The sequence below is a fragment of the Cetorhinus maximus genome, chromosome 11 (assembly GCF_964194155.1).
Source record: "Cetorhinus maximus chromosome 11, sCetMax3.hap1.1, whole genome shotgun sequence".
NCBI classification, from domain to species: Eukaryota; Metazoa; Chordata; class Chondrichthyes; order Lamniformes; family Cetorhinidae; genus Cetorhinus; species Cetorhinus maximus.
Window position 1 is genome coordinate 107333406 of NC_135889.1, and position 24136 is coordinate 107357541.

The 24136-nt window shown below is 41.7% G+C and overlaps 1 protein-coding gene across 2 annotated transcripts in view; it reads right to left on the reverse strand.

Moving 5' to 3' along the window:
* Positions 1-24136, reverse strand: part of neb (nebulin) — a 279762-nt gene that overhangs the window by 167294 nt on the left and 88332 nt on the right. The window contains exons 39-58 of one of the 2 annotated variants that reach the window (XM_078552562.1): positions 23868-24071; positions 23071-23175; positions 22875-22982; positions 21366-21677; positions 20009-20212; positions 19810-19914; positions 18688-18795; positions 18288-18599; positions 16656-16859; positions 16450-16554; positions 12376-12483; positions 11940-12251; positions 9173-9376; positions 6697-6801; positions 6446-6553; positions 5992-6303; positions 4146-4349; positions 3952-4056; positions 943-1050; positions 508-819 (exon numbers count right to left, since the gene is read on the reverse strand). In XM_078552562.1, coding sequence (XP_078408688.1) covers positions 508-819; positions 943-1050; positions 3952-4056; positions 4146-4349; positions 5992-6303; positions 6446-6553; positions 6697-6801; positions 9173-9376; positions 11940-12251; positions 12376-12483; positions 16450-16554; positions 16656-16859; positions 18288-18599; positions 18688-18795; positions 19810-19914; positions 20009-20212; positions 21366-21677; positions 22875-22982; positions 23071-23175; positions 23868-24071 — 3645 coding nt within the window. The remainder of the gene's footprint in view (positions 1-507; positions 820-942; positions 1051-3951; positions 4057-4145; positions 4350-5991; positions 6304-6445; positions 6554-6696; positions 6802-9172; positions 9377-11939; positions 12252-12375; positions 12484-16449; positions 16555-16655; positions 16860-18287; positions 18600-18687; positions 18796-19809; positions 19915-20008; positions 20213-21365; positions 21678-22874; positions 22983-23070; positions 23176-23867; positions 24072-24136) is intronic. The other variant, XM_078552563.1, reaches the window with a different exon arrangement.

The window sequence follows — 24136 nt, forward strand, 5'->3', positions numbered from 1 at the left end:
GTGGTTCTCCTTTAAATAAAATTAAATATAGAATTGGGCGTAGAATTATAAAGGAGGGATCTGAGTTCATATTTGTAATGGTTTCTTTCAGTTACATAGTGACCAGAGGGAAATAGGCCCACAGTATATTGTATATTGTAGCACTGATAATTGGATTTTTGTTTCATTTTAAACATATATAACAAAAAGAGGGTGGCCAGTTAGCCAGACAGCTAGTGCATGGTTCCGAACAATGCTGACAGCGTGGGTTAAATTCCCATCCGGTTGATGTAGATTTGGGACCTGCCTCCTCGCTCTGCCCTTGAGAATGGAAGGCAATTAAACCACTACTGACTAACTTAAATGAAATATTCACCAATCACATTGATATTGTTGAAACGATGTTCAACTGAGCCAAATCCACACCTTTGTAAATTCATGATTAAAAAGAACAGTATTCCTCAGATATTCTGACCAACTTCTCAAGAATTTTCAAAGGCCTTTTTACATTTTTAGGGAGGTACTCACATCGCTCTGCAGTTCATAGGCCTTCTTTGCATGAATCACATCGTTCTGGTCTGGCAGACAGGTCCACTTATGCAAGTGATGTCTGTAGTTAATGTCGCTGACCAGGGTCTGGCATTTCTTGGCCAACAGGATGTCCAGCACGTCGACTGGCAAGTGGAACTTGGTCTTTGATTTCTCAAAGTCTTTCTTGTACTCCCTGTCGCTCTGAATCTTGGCTATGTGCATGGACCAAACCATCTTGGGGTCATCCTGAATGTTGCGGCATCCAACGTGGTGGCCAAGCTGCTTGCGGTAGGCTGTTTTGTATTTGTACTAAAGCAGAGATCAAAGAAGTGATGTTTCATTTAATCATCAAGTATACGTTCTAAGAAAGAGTACAGGTATCAGAAATTTTAATATAGAATTTTCTGACTCAAAATAAACAGATCCACTTACATCACTGGCAATATCCCGGGATGCTTTTGCGGCCTTGATTGAGATGGCGTCAGGATATAGTTTGTAGCCCTTCTTCTTATCATGCTCCATACCAAGTTTGTACAGTTTCTATGGGGAAGAAATAACATTCATAGCATCAGGTTCAAAACGAAAGTGTTCTTCAATTCAGCCAAAGTGTGTGGGAAAGATCCATGAGCTTGCTGGTGACGGAAGCTGGAGATCCCATTCCAAAGAACAGGTAAGAAGGCATTACCATGGTTGGGATGGGCGCCGCTGGCTCCCGTACAGTGGTTCCCACCTTCATTTGCTCTTCCAAAGGCAAAGCAGACAAAGACGGCTGCCCTCAGCCACGTTTATCACTGACCATAGATCATGGAAGGAATTAACACAGCATACATTTGGGTAGGAAGAACGAGGACAGGCAGAGTCATAGCCCCGACACTTGAAGATTTGGCTAAAAAAATGTTTTTACGTTTCAGCACTTTGCCTCCCTTGGCAATGGGCCAAAGGAAGACATTTCTTCAGCAGTCAGAACCCAGCACCCCTTTTAGCTTGGACTTCTTCTGTCAGAGCTTCCGGTGTCTTCAATATGCTGTGGTAGGAATGACCCAAATCTGGCCTCAAGCTCGCAACAGACATCTAAGGCATGTGACTTCCCCCATCCCGGGTCACTTACACTGAAATCTACTGACTTGCAGATTTTCAGGGTCAATTTGTTTGTTTCGATTTAGCGTGGCTAGTCTTCTCTGACCTTTCTGTAACTTTGGAGACATCCCAATGACTATTGCACCATTTAGATCATTTTAGGCTGGGGACCTGATACTGACTGCAGCTGAATGGTTTAAATCTTCCTGGGGGCAGCTGGTGTTCAGCAGTTATCTGTGTCTGGCCCGCTGGAGGGAAGAAAGGAGCGTGTCAGGGGGCAAGTCGTGGAGGCCAGAAAGGTTTGAAAAGTTAAGTGTAAATGCTTATCATAGGTGAAAGGGCTTACCTCTTTGAAGTTAAACTTGCAGCTGCCCATCACAGGCCAGGGGAAGATTGAGAACTTTACTAGTTAAAGGGGCGTCACCCTCCTGGCACCATGTGAGCATCAGAGCAATAGGCAAGGCTGTTTGGACTCCACCTGAGCACCAGGAAGGCTGCAGATGGAAATGGGCACTGCACCCTAAGAAATCGAGGCCTTTGGAGAAGAGGTGCAGCAAATTACACAGGAAGTACAGATCTCCGGGCATCAGGAGACTAGGGGCACGAAGGAGACAGTCCCCTGAGCACAGGATGAACAGGCAGAGGTGAACGGATGTGGACATGACTGAGAACCAGGGCCGAAGGAGAATGCGGCTTTCCAGACTGACTGTCACAGACATCTGGGCCCTCATCAGTGCAGATTTCACAGCCTGCTGCGCACTGGCAGATCACCCAGGATACAGATGCCCTCTTCACCGAGGTTGGGCAACATGTCAGATTCACAACTGATGTGACACCGCAGGCTCGGAGGGCATTGGGTCCAGTGGCTGGAATGGTCAAACGGTGCCCTGAAATATTCTCCTGAGTGGGTGTCGGTCATTGTGGCAATCTGCTGTGCTCTCCTTAGCCTGGCCCTCCAAAGAGCCATGGGCCTTGAGGACAGTGAGGCCCTGGAAGGGGACCGCTCATCAGCGAGGAGCAGGGGCAGCAGGTGAGAGAGGAGCAGGAGCTGGAGGCAGAGGGAGACGATGCAGAACAGAGAGGTGCCCCCGCTGCATGATGTGGAGGTGTCCTCCTGCCACCCTCCAGGAAATGGGTCTCCCTCCTCTTCCACATGGGTGCAAGGCCTCTGACTCCCCTGTGCCATCTCAACTCCCTGTGTGAAGCGCCGGGCTTTGACACAAATTCTCCCCCTCGAGGGACAACCAGCATCTTCACTGATGGTTGCCTTGGGTGTCTGAAACCACCTTCATTCCTGCCCCACCACAGCTTTAATTGGCCAGGAAACCCATCTCAATACCAAATAAGGACTCGCCCCGATGAAATTATGAACTTCAGGCACATTCCTAATGGAGATGCGTTTCTGACACAAAAACAGATCCAGCCCCTGTTTGCCCATCTCTGTGGTGAAAACATAGCCATTAAACTCTGGTCAAGATTTTCATCATGGTTTCGGCCGAAATTCAGGTGGTTCCGATGTGGGCAACAACAAAAAATTGCATAAAAATACACAACACTCAACCCCTGCTCACGAAACTTTCCTTTGCAATTGTCTGCTTCAAATGATGATAGCAGCAGGGCCTCCCTGCCCAGATGTTGGATAGGAAGGAAAATAACTTCCAGTTTATGCCATAATGTCAAAGTTTCTAACTGTGCTACCTCATTTACACCCAAGACTAACAATACTGGCCTAATAAAGGTATCCAGCTTTCCCAGGGCATTGGAAATATTATATGACTTCATAGCTCCCACATAGTTTCTTACAGTCCTTCCAAAGGGCATAGAATTGAGAAAGACTGATTGATTTGCTCCCTCTATTCATTAAATTTAGACAGCCCTGCATGAGACTCAACTGCAACTGATGCCCAAAGCCTCCCATAGCAATTTTCCACAACCCCACGTTTGCAAGACTGGCTCCAGACGGACATAGAAACACTACCTGAGATTTGCTAAAGGGGCTTCTGGAGTCAGCGGCAGTAAGTTGATGGGTTGGCAGAAAGCCCGGTCCAGCACAAATCTGGAAGCAGAACTCCCAGCAGCATCTGGGATGTTCTGCTTTGCAATTGAGCTGCAGAGACTGCTACCAAAGTAAGGCAAGGCAAAAATACTCCATTAAGTTTTTCATGTTTAAAATCTTTTAGCCCTCCTGTTGTGAACTGTATATCAATTGAGTGTTAATTGTATAGAGATGGTTGGTATCAATTGGAGGCTCACCTGTGCTTATGTATATACATGTATAGGTGAAAGCTGAAAGAGGGGTTCTTTTTTGTTGGAGGTGCTAACACAACGAGCAAGTGACATTTCAAAATGGCTTCACACACTTACGTCACTGCAGCTGATCTGGTTCTGTTTTGCTAATGCTATCTCCGGAATATCTGGCATGATGTGAATTTTAGTCTTGTCTGCTTCCCAGGCTTCAATGTATGCATGCTAAGGATTAAATATAGATACAAAGATTAGCACTTTGATGGGTGACATTCAAAGTATATTTGTCAATTAACCAAAAATTGTAATCCAACCTTATTCATAATCTGTGCATTATGCTTTGCTAGGGTCATATCCATGGAGTCAGACAAGCTGCCGAACTTAAACTTGGATGGATGCTGACGGTAATTGCTCTCACTCAGGATCTCTCCAGCTTTTTTGACGTTGGCTACTTCTAGTGATCCCAGAGGAGACCATCCGATACCCTTCAACCACCCAAGGTCTGCTTTGTATAGAATCTGGAAGACAATGAAAAGTTCTTACTGCGAACTTGATGCTTACCATTGGCATAGCAGATGTCATTAGGTAACTCATGTTCATCCAGTAACGCCAGTGCAACTGAGACCATTAATAATCTAGCCATAGAAAAGATCATTATTAAAAATAAACTCTCATAAACATCCTTGGTATGATAATGAAAGATTCGTATTTATGTAACACCTTATCACATTTCTGAATTTACTTTGATATGCAATGACTATTGTTTTGTAAGCAACCGTGACAACCAATTTTGGACATAGCAAGATCTCAAAAACAGCAGCAAGCTAATAGGCATTTGATGGTGACGGCTGAAGGATCAAAACGGCACAATTTGAGAACTTTCTGCTGTTCTTTGCTAACCATGATGCGATCATTGATATCCACCTGAACAGTCTAAGGAACCTCGATTTAATGCCTCATCAAAAAAATGACACTCCCTCAATACTGCACTGGACTGACAGCCCAGGTTAAATACTCATATCATGAAAAGTTGTTCAAACAACACAACCTTCTGATTTAGAGAGAAGGGTGCAACTGAGTCCAGGAGGCATTAATCTGTGGATTTCACATCAATTTTTATACTGTAATGCCTTACAGAGCCATGGCTTATTTCATGATTTAGCCCTTTGCTTTTATTTTTAAAATTAAATTTTTAATCAGAAACAATCCTATTTATCTTGTAAAGAAAATAACATTTTCAACAGGTGCTTCTCTTTTAAGTAAAATTAAACATCAAATTGGGGGAAAAATTATAAAAGGATAATTTGAGTACATATGTGCAATGGTTTATTTCACTTACATAGTGATAAGAGGGAAATCTACCCGCTGTGTGAAATACTGTAGCACGAGGAATAGGATCTCTGTCCTAGTCTGATCATAGATTTTTTTAAAAAGATTGAATTGAATATAATTTGGTCATAGACTATTGAGAAAATATGTTTAAAGCAGCAGACACTTATGCATATTGCTTGCTTAGAAAAAGGTTAATTTACACATATTTTATTCTGAAATTGTTGAAGAATATCATCATTTTGTTCTAAAAATGTTATATTATTAATAGACTGGTTGCTGGTTACATTATAAGCCTTCTTTGGCTGTAAATTCATATATTAATATAAAATGAGTGATGATCCGGGATTACTAAACCAGAATTTTGAATTCAACACCATTAAGAGTCCAATTTGGCTCAAACTTCAGCCTATTTATCCTTAGTCCAATGGTCAATTGAACCTTGATTCAAAGGAAGGGCATTGCTCACCTTCACTGACAGATCGCTCAAGATTTTCAAATAAACATTCATATTTTGAGGAGGCACTCCAACCACTCTAAGTCATATGTTTTCTGTGTCTGCATCACATCATTCTGTTCTGGCAGACATGGCCGCTGGCATAGTTAACGTTTCTAGCCTATGTCACTGCCTAGCATCGGCATTTCTTGAGCAACAGGAAGCCAATGAAAACATAACTTAGATGAAATATTCACCATGCACATTTATATCTTTGATAGAATGGCCATCTGAGCCAAAACACACCCTTGTAAATCCATGATTAAAAAGAACAGCATTCCTCAAATTTTCTGACCAACTTCTCCAGACGTTTCATACTATTAGGAGGTACTCACATCGCTCTGCAGTTCATAGGCCTTCTTTGCCTGGATCACATCATTCTGGTCTGGCAGACAGGTCCACTTGTGCAAGTAACGTCTGTAGTCAATGTCACTGACCAGGATCTGGCATTTCTTGGCCAACAGAAATTCCAGCATGTCGACTGGCATGTTGAACTTGGTCTTCGTTTTCTCAAAGTTCTTCTTGTACTCCCTGTCACTCTGAATCTTGGCTACGTGCATGGACCAAACCATCTTGGGGTCATCTTGAATGTTGCGGCATCCGACATGGTGGCCAAGCTGCTTGCGATAGGCGGTTTTGTATTTGTACTGTTAAAAAAAAATGTAATTGCTAGTTTACACGTAAAGTTTTTTAAAATTACTGCAATACAAATGAAGGAAAAATCTTCACTAATGTCCCAAATATTATTTAGATCTATTTAAAATAAAATTATGACAAAAGAAAACTTACATCACTGGCAATATCTCTTGATGCCTTAGCAGCCTTAATGGAGATGGCATCAGGGGGTAGGTCATATCCTTTCTTCTTTGATTCTTCTAAAGCAAGTCGATATTGTTTCTAGACATTAAAATTATAAATAAGCACAGCATTACATTGGGATAGATGACATAGATGCTCCATTTTTATCACAAATTTTTCATATTTAAAATCTTTTAGCCCTCCTTTTGTGAACCTTGAAAAAATAATTAATACATACTTACATCACTATAATTTATTTTGTTCTGGCTTGCCAACAGAAACTCTGGTGTGTCTGTCTTGATGTGAATGTTAAGCTTATCCTTCTCCCATGCTTCAGTGTATAAATGCTGCAAAGAGATTTTATTAATTAAAAGGGCTTATTGCAGCGATCCATAGAAAACATTCATAAATAACTTGCCGATTAAATTATTCATGTGACACATTTTGCGCACACACTTAATAGATATTTCCTGTGCTCCATGGGTTAGAGTGAGGAAATAACAATGCAGGTAACTGGAGAATCTCCTGTGGTAGAGGAAACTCGCACAGGAAAGGTAATCCGCACTTTTACCAGATAGTAAGTCAAGTTAGTGGCACAAACCTGAGAACAGTCGTGGCAGTAATTAAAACTGGGATTTTGGGGGGAATGGAAGGGAGGAGAGAAAAGAATATTTACAGTATTACGCAACATAATTCAAAATCAATTGGTCACATAAGGGCTTCAATTGGCCCAAGGGCAAACAAACGACCCAATACCTCCCCTGCCACTGGCAACATACAGGCATGGTGCCAGCCATGGCACCTGATTTCATTCCCCTCCCCCCCCAGCTGCCAACCCATTCCTTGGGGGAGGCAAGTGTGAAATTCCATCTTTGGAACCTAATCCTATCTGATTTAATTTACATTCCCACTGTTTTTGGATTCCAATTATGAGTTAGTAGAAGGCCATGGGCAGGCGGGCAGTCAATCGCTGCCGCCGAAACAGGCCCCGCTGCCATTTTGAGTGGGCGGGCCAATTAAGGCCCGACAGGAAGCGCTATGCGCATCCTGTGCATGGGGGAGTGATTCCCCAACTGTTAGAGTGCGGTCTTTCGCGAAAGAGGGCACATCTCCCTGAGACTAAGTGCTGCCTCAGGGAGAGCGCTGACTGTTTGAAACTTTAAAAATAGAAAAATTTTTTAAATTATTAACATGTTCCCCTCATGTGACAATGTCACACGAGATGGGACATGTTAATAAATATCACAAAAACTTTATTGAACTTTTTTAGAATAGACATGAAACCTCATCCCATCGGTGGATGAGGTTTCATGTTTTTCCAGAAGTCCGCCCCTTCTGCCCCTTGTTTTTAAACAGTGGCCCCTAGTTCTAAATTCTCCCAAAAGAGGAAACATCCTCTCCACATCTGCCCCGTCAAGACCCCTTAAAGGTTTCAATCAAGTCACCTCGTACTCTTCTGAACTCCAATGGATGCAAGCCTAACCTGTCCAACCTTTCCCATTCCTGGTATTAGTCTAGTAAATCTTCTCTGAACTGCTTCTATCGCATTTACATCTTTCCTTAAATAAGGAAACCAATACTGTACACAGTACTCCAGATGTGGTCTGATCAATGCCCTGTACAACTGAAACATAACTTCTCTACTTTTATATTCAATGACCTTCACAATAAATGCTAACATTCTATTAGCTTTCCTAATTACTTGCTGTACCTTTTGTGATTCATACACTAGGATACCCAGATCCCTCTGAATCTTGGAGCTCTGCAAACTCTCACCATTTAGGTAATATGCTTTTTTTTTGGTGTTGCTGCAAAAATGGACAATCTCACAGTTGCCCGCATTATACTTAATTTCCCAGATCTTCATCCACTCACTTAACCTATCTATGCCACTTTGTAGCCCCCTTGCGGCCTCTTCACAACTTACCTTCCTATTTTGTGTCAGCAGCAAATTTAGCAACCATACCTTTGGTCCCTTCATCCAAGTCATGTAACCTGTAAACCTGTAAAAGTTGAGGCCCCAGCACTGATCCCTGTGGCATACCACTCGTCACATCCTGCCAACTAGATAAATACCCATTTATGCCTACTCTCTATTTCTTGTTAGTTAGCCAATCTTCTATCCATGCCAATATGTTTCCCCCAAACCAGGAGTTTTATTTTCTGCAATAACCTTTGATGTGGCACTTTATCAAATGTCTTCTGGAAATCTAAGTACAGTACATCCACTGGTTCCCCCTTCATCCACAGCACATGTGACTCCTCCAAGGAATTCCAATAAATTGGTTAAACATGGTTTCCCTTTCACAAAACCACGTTGACTCTGCCTGATTGCCTTAAACTTTTCTAAGTGCCCTGCTATCACATCTTTAATGATATCTTCTAACATTTTTCCTATGACAGATGTTAAGCTAGCTGGCCTGTAGTTTCCTGCTTTCTGTTTCCCTCCCTTTATGAGTAAAGGAGTTACATTTGCTATTTTCCAACCTAATGGAACCTTTCCCAAATCTAGGGAATTTTGGAAAACTAAAACCAACCAACACATCAACTATTTCATTAGCCACTTCTTTCAAGACCCTAGGATGAAGTCCATCAGGACCCGGGGATTTGTCAGCCCACAATACCACTTCTCTGGTGATTGTAATTTTCCTGAGTTCCCTGAAGGTACAACCTGCTTACAATAATGAAGGCAATTTCTTGCATTAAGAAGCACTTTACCTTGTTAAGAGTGTTTGAATTATGCTTTGCCAGGGTTAAAGGCATGGAGTCAACTGAACTTTTGAACTTGAAAGTGCTCGGGGGCTGACGGTAATTTTTCTCACTTAGGATTTCGCCGGCTTTTTTGGCCTTTTTAACATCAAGAGATCCGAGAGGGGCCCAGCCAATGCCTTTCAGCCATTGAAGATCAGCCTTGTATTGGATCTGTGTAACACAAATGAAGAATAATCTAAGATTATATCGTAAAAAATTTCCCAGCGACATTAGTTGCAGCCAAAGATCATTTTTTGCCCAGTCTACAAAATGTAACTCATTTGAATTATTTCCAAATTTATCTTTTTACATTAGAAGCTTTAATTTAACACTGATTTTGCAATCTACTGTTGAAGATGAGTAGCATTACGGAGAAAGGGATCACATTCCAAAGACACCAAATAGGTGGATCTTTTCACAGAATCATTGACTGCAAGTAGCTCTGTAACAAACTTTTGAAAAATTTAGTGATATTATTTAATCCTCCACTGATAATAACTCTAATATTTTGTGGTACAAGAAAGATAGAGATCCTACAATATTCTGGATGAATTTTGTAGCTCAAGTAAGTTTGACAGTTTTATGAAGCTTTTAAGTTTGTTTTCTATGTCTAAATGTTCATTTTTGCAAGCTCTGCTCTTGGCACAGAGTGCTGCTACAGGAGAGCATGGATAAGGTTAAAACACTAAGGCCAATCATGGGAACTATGTCCTCATTTAGTGAGTTTCTGCACTGGAGGCCTCACTTTGCAAAATATATCCAACTGCAACAGGATCAAACACTTCAAAATCAGGCATAACAAGCAGTTGTCGATTCATGGAAATCATGCTTTATTTCAAAAGAAATGTCTTAACTCCAAAAGCAAAGTGAAGTATCCTCTGCAGTCAATCAAGCAATGTCCGAGTGAGACTGCCCACCGTATCAATGGGTTTGCATTGTGAAATCGGGTTAATACTATCTAATCTCTTGTTCTTGTTCTTAGTGGAGAAAGTTCCAAAAAGATAATCGCCTTCGCAATAGCACTACAATGAGTGCAAGGATGGTGGAATGGTGGGCCTGAACTTTCGCAGAATGGCAGTCTGACTCTGATTGACTTCCAGCCAATCCTTTCTCACCCAACCTTAATTCTGACTCAGGCCAGACAAGAACTGTGTAGGACAGCACACTCCAAAGGCCTTCAGTCAAAGGCTGTAGAGTCGGTGGTAAGGAAGCCAGGCCCCCTTTTTAACAGCACTAGCTGCCGTACAGCAGTTAAATTTAGAGATCCAGTCACTTTCGGAAGCCCTGGACAATGTAGGTTTGTAAGGTAGATGGGCAGGATTGAAGAGTTTGTGGGGGGGTGGGGTCGGTTGTTCAGGGGGAGGATGGGTTGGTGGTGGTGGAGGAGGGGTTGGGGTCGGGTGGAGCAGTTGTGGGGAGTCCCATGGGGCATTGGGGACAGGGATGTCAGTACTATCATTACCCAGAAGTTAGAAGTGGTTTTGATTCTTGTAACTTTTCCTGGGTAACTACTACTGTAAGACAGTTGGAAACATCCAAAGTCTCCGATTTATATTGTACTTTCAGATGGTCCCTTATTGCAGGTCAATAGCTTGAACTTCCCAGTCTTTGCTCAGCAATCCCTACCTAGGGACCTCTGGGAGGGCGGGTGGTGGGCGGAGGGGTGGCGGTTCCTCCAACACATCTTTGGGGTACCCCCCAGTTACAATGACCTGGAGCCTGTAAGTTACAGGTCATTTTTTTCTTTGCCATCGACTTAATTGCAGACTATGGAGTTTCATGCACTTCGCATAAAGAATCATAATACAGAAGACTAATATTTCTGGCTTGCACTCATCAGGACACTCGCAAGAATGTCAATATATATTGTTATGCTTGCAACTGTCCTGATGAGTGCAAGATGAAAGGCTTAGTCTTTTTTCAGCAAGACAAAAGACTAAATTTGAGGAACACATACAAAAGCACTCTCTCCAACACATAAGACTTAGTGCACAGGCTTGAAAAGTTGAAATGTAAAAGTAGTTTTATGTAATTAAAAGTTGATGGACATGACTGATTGAAGGGACCAATGTGAAATGAATCTCAACAAGTCTAAATGCAGTAGTACAAATGGCCAAGCCAAAAATACAAATAAGCCTGATGCTAATTATCACAGGTTCAAGAATTTTGTCTGAGTACCATGCCTCATTCCTCCATAAAAATATTTCCTTGAGGTGCGAGAGGAGATATGCATGGCTTCCAACATCCTTGCACTGATTGTGGGAAGGTATTGCAATGTGTAGCTTTACTCAAGTTAGCTCAACATGGCTAACTGAAGCAAGTTAGAAAAATCTTTCATTTACCAATATTGTGCCACACCTTAATTATTGCACCCAAGTTGCAAAAAAATGTTTTATGGTAGGAAGGAGGCAATCAAGCTTTACTTTTGGTGGCTACAGTAAAGAGAGTAAGTTAGGCTTCTAAGCATTGGGCTACACAGCGAATTACTCCAACTGAATATTTTTAGTCCAGGAGTAAGTGTACCGCTAAAGTAGCACCATTAGTATTGCTACGTCCAACTTGGTGGTTTTTATTGTTTTATTTTCTAGCCTCTGTAGAATATTTCTGTAAGTGAATAATAAAAGAATGCAAGTGAAGAGTAATTGCTACAATGTGCTTACTACTCAGGAAGCCATCTAATGTTCTATTAATAATATAAAGGTGCCATGAATATCATTTATAACCATGTACTCACGTCACTCTGCAAATCATAGGCCTTCTTTGCCTGGATCACATCATTCTGGTCTGGCAGACAGGTCCACTTATGCAAGCGATGTCTATAGTCAATGTCGCTGACCAGGGTCTGACATTTCTTGGCTAACAGAATGTCCAGCATGTCGGCTGGCATGTTGAACCTGGTCTTTGTTTTCTCAAAGTTCTTCTTGTACTCCCTGTCGCTCTGAATCTTGGCTACGTGCATGGACCAAACCATCTTGGGGTCATCCTGAATGTTGCGGCATCCGACATGGTGGCCAAGCTGCTTGCGGTAGGCTGTTTTGTATTTGTACTAAAGCAGGGATCAAACAAAGTGTTGCATTCATTTACCAAGTTTAACTTTGTGTACCTGGAAAATGCAATGTATTGCCATTCTTAACTTAGCATTCCATAACAAAATTAACAGGTTCACTTACATCACTGGCAATATCTCGGGATGCTTTTGCTGCCTTAATTGAGATGGCGTCACCATGCAAGTTATGGCCCTTCTTCTTTGACTCCTCCAAACCAAGTCTGTACAGTTTCTGTGGGGATAATAATGGTATGTTCAGTGCAAGTTGTTATGGTGCGGCAGATGATGCGTGCCAGGCGGATCAAATCCGCAAGGAAAACTTGATCACGCGGTCACAACGATGTTGAAATTTGTATTATATTTTGAGATGCGTGCCTTGAACTCAGTAGTAATACATCCAAGACTTAGAGAATTTTTTACAAAATTAAATTAAACATTTATTAACAAAAGAAGAGATTTCAAGCACATACATAGGTCTACAAATTGCTACTATAATAATTCCTAAAACCCCTAATTAATCTGGCTCCCAGTTACACTCCCGTTAAGGCAACAGTAAAAACAAATCACAGAATCACGGAATCACACAGCGCAGAAGAGGCCCTTCAGCCCATTGAGTCTGCACCGACATGTGAGAAACACCTAACCTGCCTACCTAATCCCATTTACCAGCACTTGGACCATAGCCTTGAACTTTATGACGTGCCAAGTGCTCATCCAGGTACTTTTTAAAGGATGTGAGGCAACCCGCCTCCACCACCCTCCCAGGCAGTGCATCCCAGACCGTCACCACACTCTGGGTAAAAAAGCTTTTCCTCACATCCCCCCTAAACCTCCTGCCTCTCACCTTGAACTTGTGTCCCCTCATGACTGACCCTTCAACTAAGGGGAACAGCTGCTCCCTATCCACCCTGTCCATGCCCCTCAAAATCTTGTACACCTCGATCAGGTCGTCCCTCAGTCTTCTCTGCTCCAATGAAAACAACCCAAGTCTATCCAACCTCTCTTCATAACTTAAATGTTTCATCCCAGGCAACATCCTGGTGAATCTCCTCTGCACCCACTCCAGTGCAATCACATCTTTCCTATAATGTGGCGACCAGATCTGCACACAGTACTCCAGCTGTGGCCTCACCAAGGTTCTATACAATTCCAACATGACCTCCCTACTTTTGTAATCTATGCCTCGATTGATAAAGGCAAGTGTCCCATATGCCTTTTTCACCACCCCACTAACATGCCTCTCCGCCTTCAGAGATCTATGGACACACACGCCAAGGTCCCTTTGTTCCTCAGAACTTCCTAGTTCCATGCCGTACATTGAATACTTCCTTGTCAAATTAATCCTTCCAAAGTGTATTACCTCACACTTTTCAGGGTTAAATTCCGTCTGCCACTTATATATCCATTTGACCATCCCGTCCATATCTTCCTGTAGCCCAAGACACTCAACCTCATTGTTAACCACCCGGTCAATCTTTGTGTCATCCACAAACTTACTAATCCTACTCCCCACATAGTCATCTATGTCGTTTATATAAATGACAAATAATAGGGGACCCAGCACAGATCCCTGTGGTACGCCACTGAACACGGGCTTCCAGTCACTAAAGCAGCCTTCTGTCATCACCCTCTGTCTCCTACAACTAAGCCAATTTTGAATCCACTTTATCAAATTACCCTGTATCCGATGTGCATTTGCCTTCTTTATAAGTCTCCCTGTGGGACCTTGTCAAAGCCTTTGCTGAAATCCATATAAACCATATCAACTGCACTACCCTCATCTACACACCTGGTCACCTCCTTCAAAAATTCAATCAAATTTGTTAGGCATGACCTCCCTCTGACAAAACCATGCTGACTATCCCTGATAAAACATTGCCTCTCCAAATGGAGATAGATTCCCTCCTTCAGAATTTTCCCCAATAGTTTCCCTACCACTGACGTGAGACTCACTGGCCTGTAGTTCCCTGGCTTATCTCTACAGCCCCTCTTAAATAACAGAACCACATTAGCTGTTCTCCAGCCCTCTGGCACCTTCCCCGTGGCCAGAGAGGAATTAAAAAATTTGGGTCAGAGCCCCTGCGATCTCCTCCCTCAGCAGTTTGGGACACAAATCATCCGGACCTGGAGATTTGTCCATTTTTAAGCCTGCCAACACCTCTAATACCTTGTCACTCCCTATATCAATTTGCTCAAGAACCTCGCAGTCTCTCTCCCCGAGTTCCATAACTTCACCTCATTCTCTTGGATGAAGACGGATGTCAAGTATTCGTTCAACACTCTATCGATATCCTCTGGCTCCACCCATAGATTGTCCCCTTGGTCCCTAATGGGTCCTACTCTTTCCCTGGTTATCCTCTTCCCATTGATATACTTATAGAATATCTTGAGATTTTCTCTACTTTTACCAGCCAGAGCTTTCTCATATCCCCTCTTTGCTCTCCTAATTGCTTTCTTAAGCTCCACCCTGCACTTTCTGTACTCCACTAATGCTTCTGCTGATTTGCTCCTCTTGTACCTGCTAAAAGCCTCTCTTTTCCTTCTCATCATATCCTGAATATCTCTGGTCATCCATGGTTCTCTGGGCTTGTTACTCATTCCTATCACCCTAGAGGGAACATGTTGAGCCTGTGCCCTCCCCATTTCCTTTTTGAACACCCCCCACTGCTCCGCTGTAGATATCCCCACAAGTAGCTGTTCCCAGTCTACCTTGGCCAGATCCTGCCTTATTTTACTAAAATCTGCTCTCCCCCAATCCAAAACATTTTTTTGCAACTTCTCTATTTCTTTGTCCATAACAAGCTTAAATTGTACCATGTTGTGGTCGCTATCACTAAAATGATCCCCCACCACCACCTCAGCCACCTGTCTGGCTTCATTCCCCAGAATTAGGTCCAGCACTGCGTCATCCCTTGTTGGACCCTCTACATATTGACCTAAAAAGTTCTCCTGTACACATTTCAAGAAATCCACTCCATCCAAGCCGTTAACACTGTCTGTCCCAATTAAAGTTGGGAAAGTTGAAATCACCTAATATAATTACCCTATTATTATTGATTTAAAAATAGATTTAAACAGACCCAGGCAAAACAACACAATACCCTTGACAGTCAAATTCAAAGTGAGTTTTCTCAACTTTGGTTCCTGTAAACAGCAACTTGATACACAGAGGCTGGAGGCCTTTAAGCTTGTGTTAGATCTTAGAAGGCCTTCTCCTTCTGACACATAGCCTCATCTCTTTTATACATGTTTCTCCCTTTTTAATGTAAATTCCATTCTTCCCATATGTCTTCGCAACTTCACTTTTCTCATGATATAAACCTTTCATAGTACTAATTTTTATCAGTAACCTTTGGGAAAAATAAACACACTATTTGGCTTAGCTTCTCCTGGCTATGTGTAACATCTTACCATCTCATTGAAATTCAAACTAACCTAATTTATCTATAACTGAAAATTTTCCTTGCACCTCACATTCTAAAACTTCAGCCATGTTTACGTATTTAGCATTTCAAACCTCGCTTCTTTGTTGATAACTCAAAGTCTCCAGACCAGCTGTCTCCAATTCAATTAAATCCCACATACAAACAAACTATCCAAACTCCACTATTAACCCATTGGTTTTAAATTTGCTAACAGCAAGTTGTTTATTTCTTGCACCTGTAATTTACGTTCATAGACATCTAAATCCTTCTGCTTCTCCAGCGCTCTCAATCTATCACTATGAGGGATATATTACAAATTGTATTTCTTGAATCCAAAGTGGATGACTTCATGCTTCACCACATTGAACTCCAGATGCCAAAGTTTTATCTATTCACTTATTCTATCTATATCCCTCTGTAAATTTCTTCTTCCATCTACCCAAGGTTCTGTGCCTCCTAGCTTGTATACTTAGATATATAACACTCTGTATGGTGGTTTATTTATGACAATCTGAAAGTTTTCATGATTATTTTTCCTGACACTAGCCTACAAATGATCAGATAATTAAATTTAATTTCACAATTTGAAATGATGGGATTTGAACACACAACTTCCAGGTTTCTAGTCCAGCACCAGCACCATGCACATAAGATATCTGTACTCATATGTAAATCAATGTATGCTAACCAGTTTGAGCTCCTGTAACTCCCTTCCCTTTCTGTAGTAAAACATCGTGATCAAGAACTTCATCAAAATAGCTTCACACACTTACATCACTGCAGGCAATCTGATTATGTTTTGCTAATATTATCTCTGGTGAGTCTGGCAGAATGTGAACTTTGGTCTTGTCTGCTTCCCATGCTTCGATATACGCACGCTGAAAAATATGTACACTCATGTTAGTGTGTCAATGGGCCAAACAAATTCACTGAAAAAATCTGTATTTTCAAAGCAATAAACAGAGTAAAGTAATTCAACCTTGTTCAACGTGTGTGCATTATGCTTTGCAAGGGTCATATCCATGGAGTCAGACAAACTGGTGAACTTAAATTTGGAAGGGTGCTGACGGTAATTGCTCTCACTCAGGATCTCTCCAGCTTTTTTGGCTTTGGCCACATCTAGTGATCCCAGAGGAGTCCATCCGATACCCTTCAGCCACCCAAGGTCTGCTTTGTATAGATTCTGGAAGGCAATGAAAAATTATTTATTGTTTCCACAGTAAGTGGAGTATGACTGAGGCTAGGTGTAAATAAAAGTAAGTAAAATGGTTAAATTTCAAGGCAATGACCAATGACATACTATTTTATCACAAACTTTTCTCACCAGCTATTTAATTTTGGTTGTAGTCCTGAGCAATGCCTTATTTGCGTGATGCAAAATGCATTAATGTTTATGGCTCCTTTCAGAGTGTGCTGCTGATCTGTAATGAGTCAACCGCTTTGGGCCATATGGAGACCTCCCGATAGGAGGTGAGAGGGTGGCCTGGTGTTTTAAAAGTATCGACCATATCCAGGGGGAAATCTACTGAGCTCACGTTCTGGCAACATTGCACAGCAGTCGTAAGTTGTGAATAGAAGCTAACAACACAATGCAGAGGTACACTGTTGAAGGAAGATAGGTCACATACAGCTTTTAAAAATTTTTCATGGGGTGTAAGTGTCGCTGGCAAAGCCAGCATTTATCACCCATCCCTAGTTGCCCTTGAACTGAGTAGCTTGCTTCAGAGGGTAGTTAAGAATCAACCACATTGCTGTGGATCTGGAGTCACATGTAGCCAGACTAGGTAAGGATGGCAGATTTCCTTCCCTAAAGGACTTTAGTGAACCGGATGTGCTTTTACAACAATCAATGATAGTTTTATGGTCATCATTACCGAAGCTAACTTTGTATTCCAGAACTTTTAAATTAATCAATTTAATTTGAAATCAAATTCCACCAGCTGCCATGGTGGGATTTGAACCCATATCCTCAGGGCATTAGCCTAGACTACTAGTCCAGTGATGTTACAACTAATGCCACCATCTCCCCAAATAGGGCTTGGGCTGTGCTATGAGCAATAGTTCTATGGTGACAACAAAACTCACCATTTTAATGTTCCAAAGCACTATTTTCACATTTGCAGTATGTTTACAATAATCAACAATTCCTTCGACTAAACTGATGCAGAGCGATTCTAACTCTGAAGCATCAAATCTAACCTCAATGCATATAAAAATTTGCAATACAAGTTGAAGGGAATAAATTCTACTCTTCAAAAGTTAACCGTATCTTTATAACTTGTCCATATATTGGCATCAGTGGACATTTTAAAATTTGTAAAGGGTTAACTTTGAAGAAGTTGAACCTCACAGTCATTTAATTACTGTTCCCAATTTGACATCTACAATATTTCAAAGCTTATTTTCAATGTACAGTTGAATTCAGAAAATAAGGGCTCATAGAATAGACTGAGCAGAAGCTTCAAGGAATTTTTGAATACATGATTGCCTCGAAGATGTTGATTAATATTAATCACATACATGGAGTATATATTTTTAACTTTTGCTACATTAAGGTAGTATCTTAGAGATTAAAGTGGAATAATAATTCATTTGGGCCTCAGATACATACATCACTCTGCAGTTCATAGGCTTTCTTTGCCTGGATCACATCGTTCTGGTCTGGCAGACAGGTCCACTTGTGTAAGTGATGTCTGTAGTCAATGTCACTGACCAGGGTCTGGCATTTCTTGGCCAACAGAATGTCCAGCACGTCGACTGGCAAGTGGAACTTGGTCTTTGATTTCTCAAAGTCTTTCTTGTACTCCCTGTCACTCTGAATCTTGGCTACGTGCATGGACCAAACCATCTTGGGATCATCCTGAATGTTGCGGCATCCAATATGGTGGCCAAGTTGCTTGCGGTAGGCTGTTTTGTATTTGTACTGCATAGTGTGTTTTAAAAAATTGCAGAGTTATTTCCATTTCCACAAACATTGAGGAATTAAATAGACAAAATTTGATTATACATACATCACTAGCAATGTCTCTGGAGGCCTTTGCAGCCTTGATGGAAATTGCATCATTCGTTAGATCATATCCTTTCTTCTTTAATTCTTCATATCCCAGTTTGTACATTTTCTGCGGGGAAAAAATAGACAAATTGAGGCAAGTGTCATAATTCTAGCTGCTATATTTAGAATCATTTGTGCATTGCAACACTTCTATCCATGGGATTTATTTGGCAAAAGGGAAATTTTGGAAGCCACAACACAGAATGTGCTGGCAATTTTTCTGTAGCGATGCCAGTTAATGAAGCTTCCCCCAAAACCTTGACCTCCGAATATCTCCTTCTTTATCTTTGCATCCATTTTTGTCTGATCACACCTCAGTGAAGTGGCAGTTTCCTTTATAAATGTAAGTTGTTGCTGTAAGCTGCTGATAAGGTGTTGAATCTGAGAAAAATTAAAAGTGAAGGGTAAGGCCCAAATCTGAGCCCTACGTCTGGTCCCTGCCAAATTTCAATGACTTGATTGAATCCCTCTTGGAATACCTTTACTTTTGTCAGTTCAGGCCATATTTTCCAACTGGCAACAATGTGTAATTAACATAAGGGAAATGCCATTCTTAGGTTGGCAGTATTTGGAAGCACATTGATCATCTTAAAAGTCATGACAGTCGATGGAATATTGAGCACATGACGTATTTTCAAGTAATTCAAAGCATGTTTATCTCTATAACCTCCACTTTTCAAGCACTCTGCATTCTTCCAACTCTGGCCATTAATGCATTCCCCATTCCCTTCAGTCCAACATTGACAACTGTGCCTTTAGCCATCTAGGCCCGAAGCTCTGGAAATCCCTCCCTAAATCTCTCCATCTCACTATCTTGCTCTCCTCTTTAAAGATGCAACTTAAAACCTACCTCTTTGAAAAAGCATTTAGCCACCGGACTAATGCCTCCTACTTATAAGCCGTGTCAAATATTGTATGATTTAAGCTGCTGTGAAGTGTCTTGGGACTGTTTCCTTTATTAAATGCAGTATTGACAACTATCTGAGTGAGTGGCTTGCTGAAGTAATTTGTACAACAGAGAAGAAATTCCATTGAAGCCCCATCAAATATTAAAAGTACATTGCTCCTTAAGGACAATTACCTCGCTAAGGTTCACCATGTTTGTTTTGGCCAGATGGAACTCAGGACTGTCAGGCATGACATGAATCTTTATCTTGTCCTTCTCCCAGGCTTCTGTGTAAAGTTTCTGTTATAAATGCGAGAAAGGAAATTAGTCCAACAGTTAGACGGGATTACATTTGCCACATCGACTGCGGTGTCTATTAGTAAGATAGTCTTACCTTGTTCAATGTGTGTGTATTATGCTTTGCAAGGGTCATATCCATGGAGTCAGACAAGCTGGTGAACTTAAATTTTGCTGGATGCTGACGGTAATTGCTCTCGCTAAGGATCTCTCCAGCTTTTTTGGCTTTGACCACATCTAGTGATGCCAAAGGAGACCACCCAATACCTTTTAGCCACTGAAGGTCTGCTTTGTACAGATTCTGGAAGGCAAAAGAAAAATCATTTATTACTTACACAACAGTGCAGAAGTAGTGATCTAAAATATCTAGCCGTTCCGCCCTTTTGCTGTTCTGCTGGTTCTGAAGGAGAAGGATAGGGCTCACCCTGCCATCACACATCTTTGTGCACCACCTTCCTCACCCAGCTCCTGATTCCACCAAGATACAACATGCATCCCTAAATGTGGGTGGGCTTGTGATTATAGTAACTAAATGACCAAAGCATTACATCCATCGTGTTTTCCAGCATTTGCATTGTTTCAACCCTGGATGCAATGGCCAAAAGGCGGAAGAGGAAGTAGAAACCTTTTGGCGTCCAAGGCCTGAGGCAGCGATCAGGCCACACTGCCTTGCAGAGACCCAAGCAATAAAGTATAAATTTAAGCCGGGATTTTCCAGGCCCTATTGCATGCGGGACCTGCCACGGGCAAGGCGGGGCCCCAGCCAGAAGTCCATTGACTAGCGGCGGGACCGGAAGATCGCAGCGGCGGGCAGGTGCGGAAGGCAGCTGCCCTTAGAGTCGACAACTTCCTGACTTGAAGGCAGAATAACTCCTCCCTCATTTCCCAGTTGGAGGGCTGTTAGCTGAATCAGGTGTGCATCTGTTGGCGTTGCTAAAAAGCCTGAGAGGCTGGCCAGGCCAGGGTATAACCTTAAAATTAGAGCTAGGCTGTCCAGGGGTGATATCACAGAACATGTCTTTAGACAAAACAAAGGGTAGTGAAAATTTGGAACTGCACTGCCCAAAAAAGCTGTTCAGGTTAGATCAATTGAAAATTTCAAAACTGATATTGATAAATTTTTGTTTAAAGTTCTGTTAAGGGCTACGAAACCTAGGAGGGCTGATGGAGTTAAGAAGCAGGTCAGGCATGCTTTATTTGGATTGCAGGGTTGAATGACCTATTTCTGTTCGTTTATCCCTCTGTTCATAAGCCAACCTGTCTAAGCAAAAGTAAGGGAAAATGTTGAAGAGTGGAAGAGAAGCTTGTTAGGTCAAGCTGACAAGACTTGATGTTATAGAAAATTTAGCAAGTCTTGATAATGATTTAGGTTGATTGGTATTCTGTTCTTTGCTGTTAATGGGAATTTTAAACAGAATGACTAAACGCATTATATTTGTAGGTGTGGTACTCACATCACTCTGCAGCTCATAGGCCCTTTGCGCATGTATCACATCGTTCTGGTCTGGCAGACAGGTCCACTGGTGTAGGCGATGTCTATAGTCAATGTCACTGACCAGGGCCTGGCATTTCTTGGCCAACAGAATGTCCAGCATGTCGACTGGCATGTTAAACTTGGTCTTAGTTTTCTCAAAGTCCTTCTTGTACTCCCTGTTGCTCTGAATCTTGGCTAAGTGCATGGACCAAACGAGCTTGGGATCATCTTTAATGTTGCGGAAGCCAACGTGATGTCCAAGCTGCTTGCGATAGGCTGTTTTATATTTGTACTGCAAAGTAGTTCCAAATATTTAGCGGTAATTTCCAAGGTTCACACAAAACAACAATTCAACCTTAAAATGGTTTCGTTTTCACCAGACTCAGTACTGTTCCTACATCCATAGTAACAAGCATGCACATTTGCAGTAACACAGCTTACACACCAGTGCTGTTCTTCATGTAGAGGACAATATCTCAGAGTGCTTTACAAGAAAAGTAGTCATTGACAAGAAGAAAATTGGGCGGGTGATGGGAGCAAACAGAGGCTGGAGATAAAAACGCAGCCCAATAGAAAGATTTTAAGGAAGATTTTGAAAGCAGGCAAAGAGATTTCATAGGGTATTGATTTTAGAAGGAAGTCCCAGACGATAGCAGACGACAAGAGTGTTGTAGGGTTTGCAGGGAATGAGGCATAATCCTAACTTAGATGGGTGGAGGACACACACAGGGATACAGAGCTGAAGGATGTTGCCGAGGTTGAGCAGTTCATCTATAGAACTGATACCAATTGGAATTAAAGGGTTGAATCTGTTCACTGGGACTCCTATGGGGAAGGGTAGTCACAGGGACCACATCTCAGGACAATGCAGGAACACAGCACATAATTTTAATATTAATGGATGGTAACTATAGATTACATTGTTATGATTTCATGGAATGCATTTCCTTCGAGTACCAGTCCTCTTAGGTGCACCAAATAACAAATGCCCTCCTTCAGAGCCAAGCTAATAAACCATACTAGCAATAAATAATTTCTCTGCTGGAAAACCATATATGAGAGGTTGGAGTGGGATGTAGAGAGCAGCAAGCAGCAAGGATGCTCCAGGTCACAGACCCTCCTGCCCCTTGCTACATAAGTTCACAGATTAAGAATGACCATTTGGGCAAAGCAGAGTCAATAATAAGTTTGTAGAACAAGGTACCAGGGGAAATGGAAGCAGGCTGTATTAATAAGCTCATGAAGCATTTAGGTAGAAAAATTAAAGTAAAGGATTTGGTGACGAGCAGCTTGGGCTGAGTTCTGTTAAAAAGGATTGGGTATGTTGGAATTAATGGCCCGCTCCTGTTTAAAAATTACTTAACTTACATTAAAGGCATTAAGCTAAGTAAGTTATGATGAAAATTACATTTCTTATTATTAGAGATAGATCAAATCATATTCAATGGCTTAAAAGTTGTAAAACAATTACAAAACTATTCTTACTTACATCACTTGCGATATTTGTGGAAGCTTTGGCAGCCTTTATTGGTATAGCATCGGATCTGAGGTCATAACCTTTCTTCTTGGATTGTTCCCAGTCCAGTTTATACTTGCTCTACAAAGAGGAGAAGAAACTTACAACTGATTATCCAGGAATTCAATCTTCATTTTCTTTAAATGATAATCCTTTTAAAATATCTTACAGTGCTGAACATATGAGTGTTGGCCTTGGCTTGTACGATATCTGGAAAATCTAGCGTCACATGGACCTTATTTTTGTCTTTCTCCCAGGCTTCTGTGTACAGGTGCTGTGAAATAAGAGGGTAAGTAAATCTCAGTTTCTTTTGAAAATGTTGAAAAAGCTGAAGAGATTACAGATTTAGGACTGATTTAGTAATTATCAATGTACTGCAAAGGTATCCCTGTGGTTCTTAGTTTTCAACTTAAAATATCTAACTATTTTCAGCAAAGTGTGCAACTAAATGCACTTAAATCTATATTTCTGTAAAGCGACAAAGAAATCATTCTGCTCTGCCCACCCTATTCCCCCACTCCCAACACCCCCAATGTTTATAATAGCTGAGCCATTCAGAACAGGAGGCTCCAGCTTTCTAGTCCATCTTAAGTGTGTTGACCTCGGTGATGGCAGCTTGAGGGATGGTGCAATTGGCTTTACTGACCTTCAGTGAGGGGAAGTAAGGTCTGAGTTCCTACTCCTGATCGCAATCTAGCAATCCCCCTGGGAAGCACATGTCAGGTGAAGACAAGGTTGAACTCAGCTAGGGTGACCCCCAACTCCCACTCCTGAATCGAATAGTACGTTGACACTCACTGACTAGTCACACAAATGATAGGCACATGGGTGAGGTTTCAGTTGTTCTTGTGGAACTATACACAAATGAAGGGCGAATACCCTCGCTGGAGTTGGGAAGAATATCGATGAAGTCAGAAAAGGAGGAGAAAGATCACTATCAGATTGGAATACTTTGCAAATACATACCTTTTTCATTATTTGTGTATTAGCCTTAGCTAGGACCATGTCCATAGAGTCGGACAAGCTTGTGAACTTGAAGGCCTCTGGATGCTGACGGTACTTGTTCTCACTCGCAATCTCTGTTGCTTTCTTAGCTATCTCGACATCCAACGACCCAATGGGACTCCAACCAATCCCCTTCAGCCACTGAAGGTCTGCCTTATAATTGTTCTGGCAATTCAGAGACAACAACACTTGAACTGTTACAGATTCTACACGTGTTCCATAAAACCAAG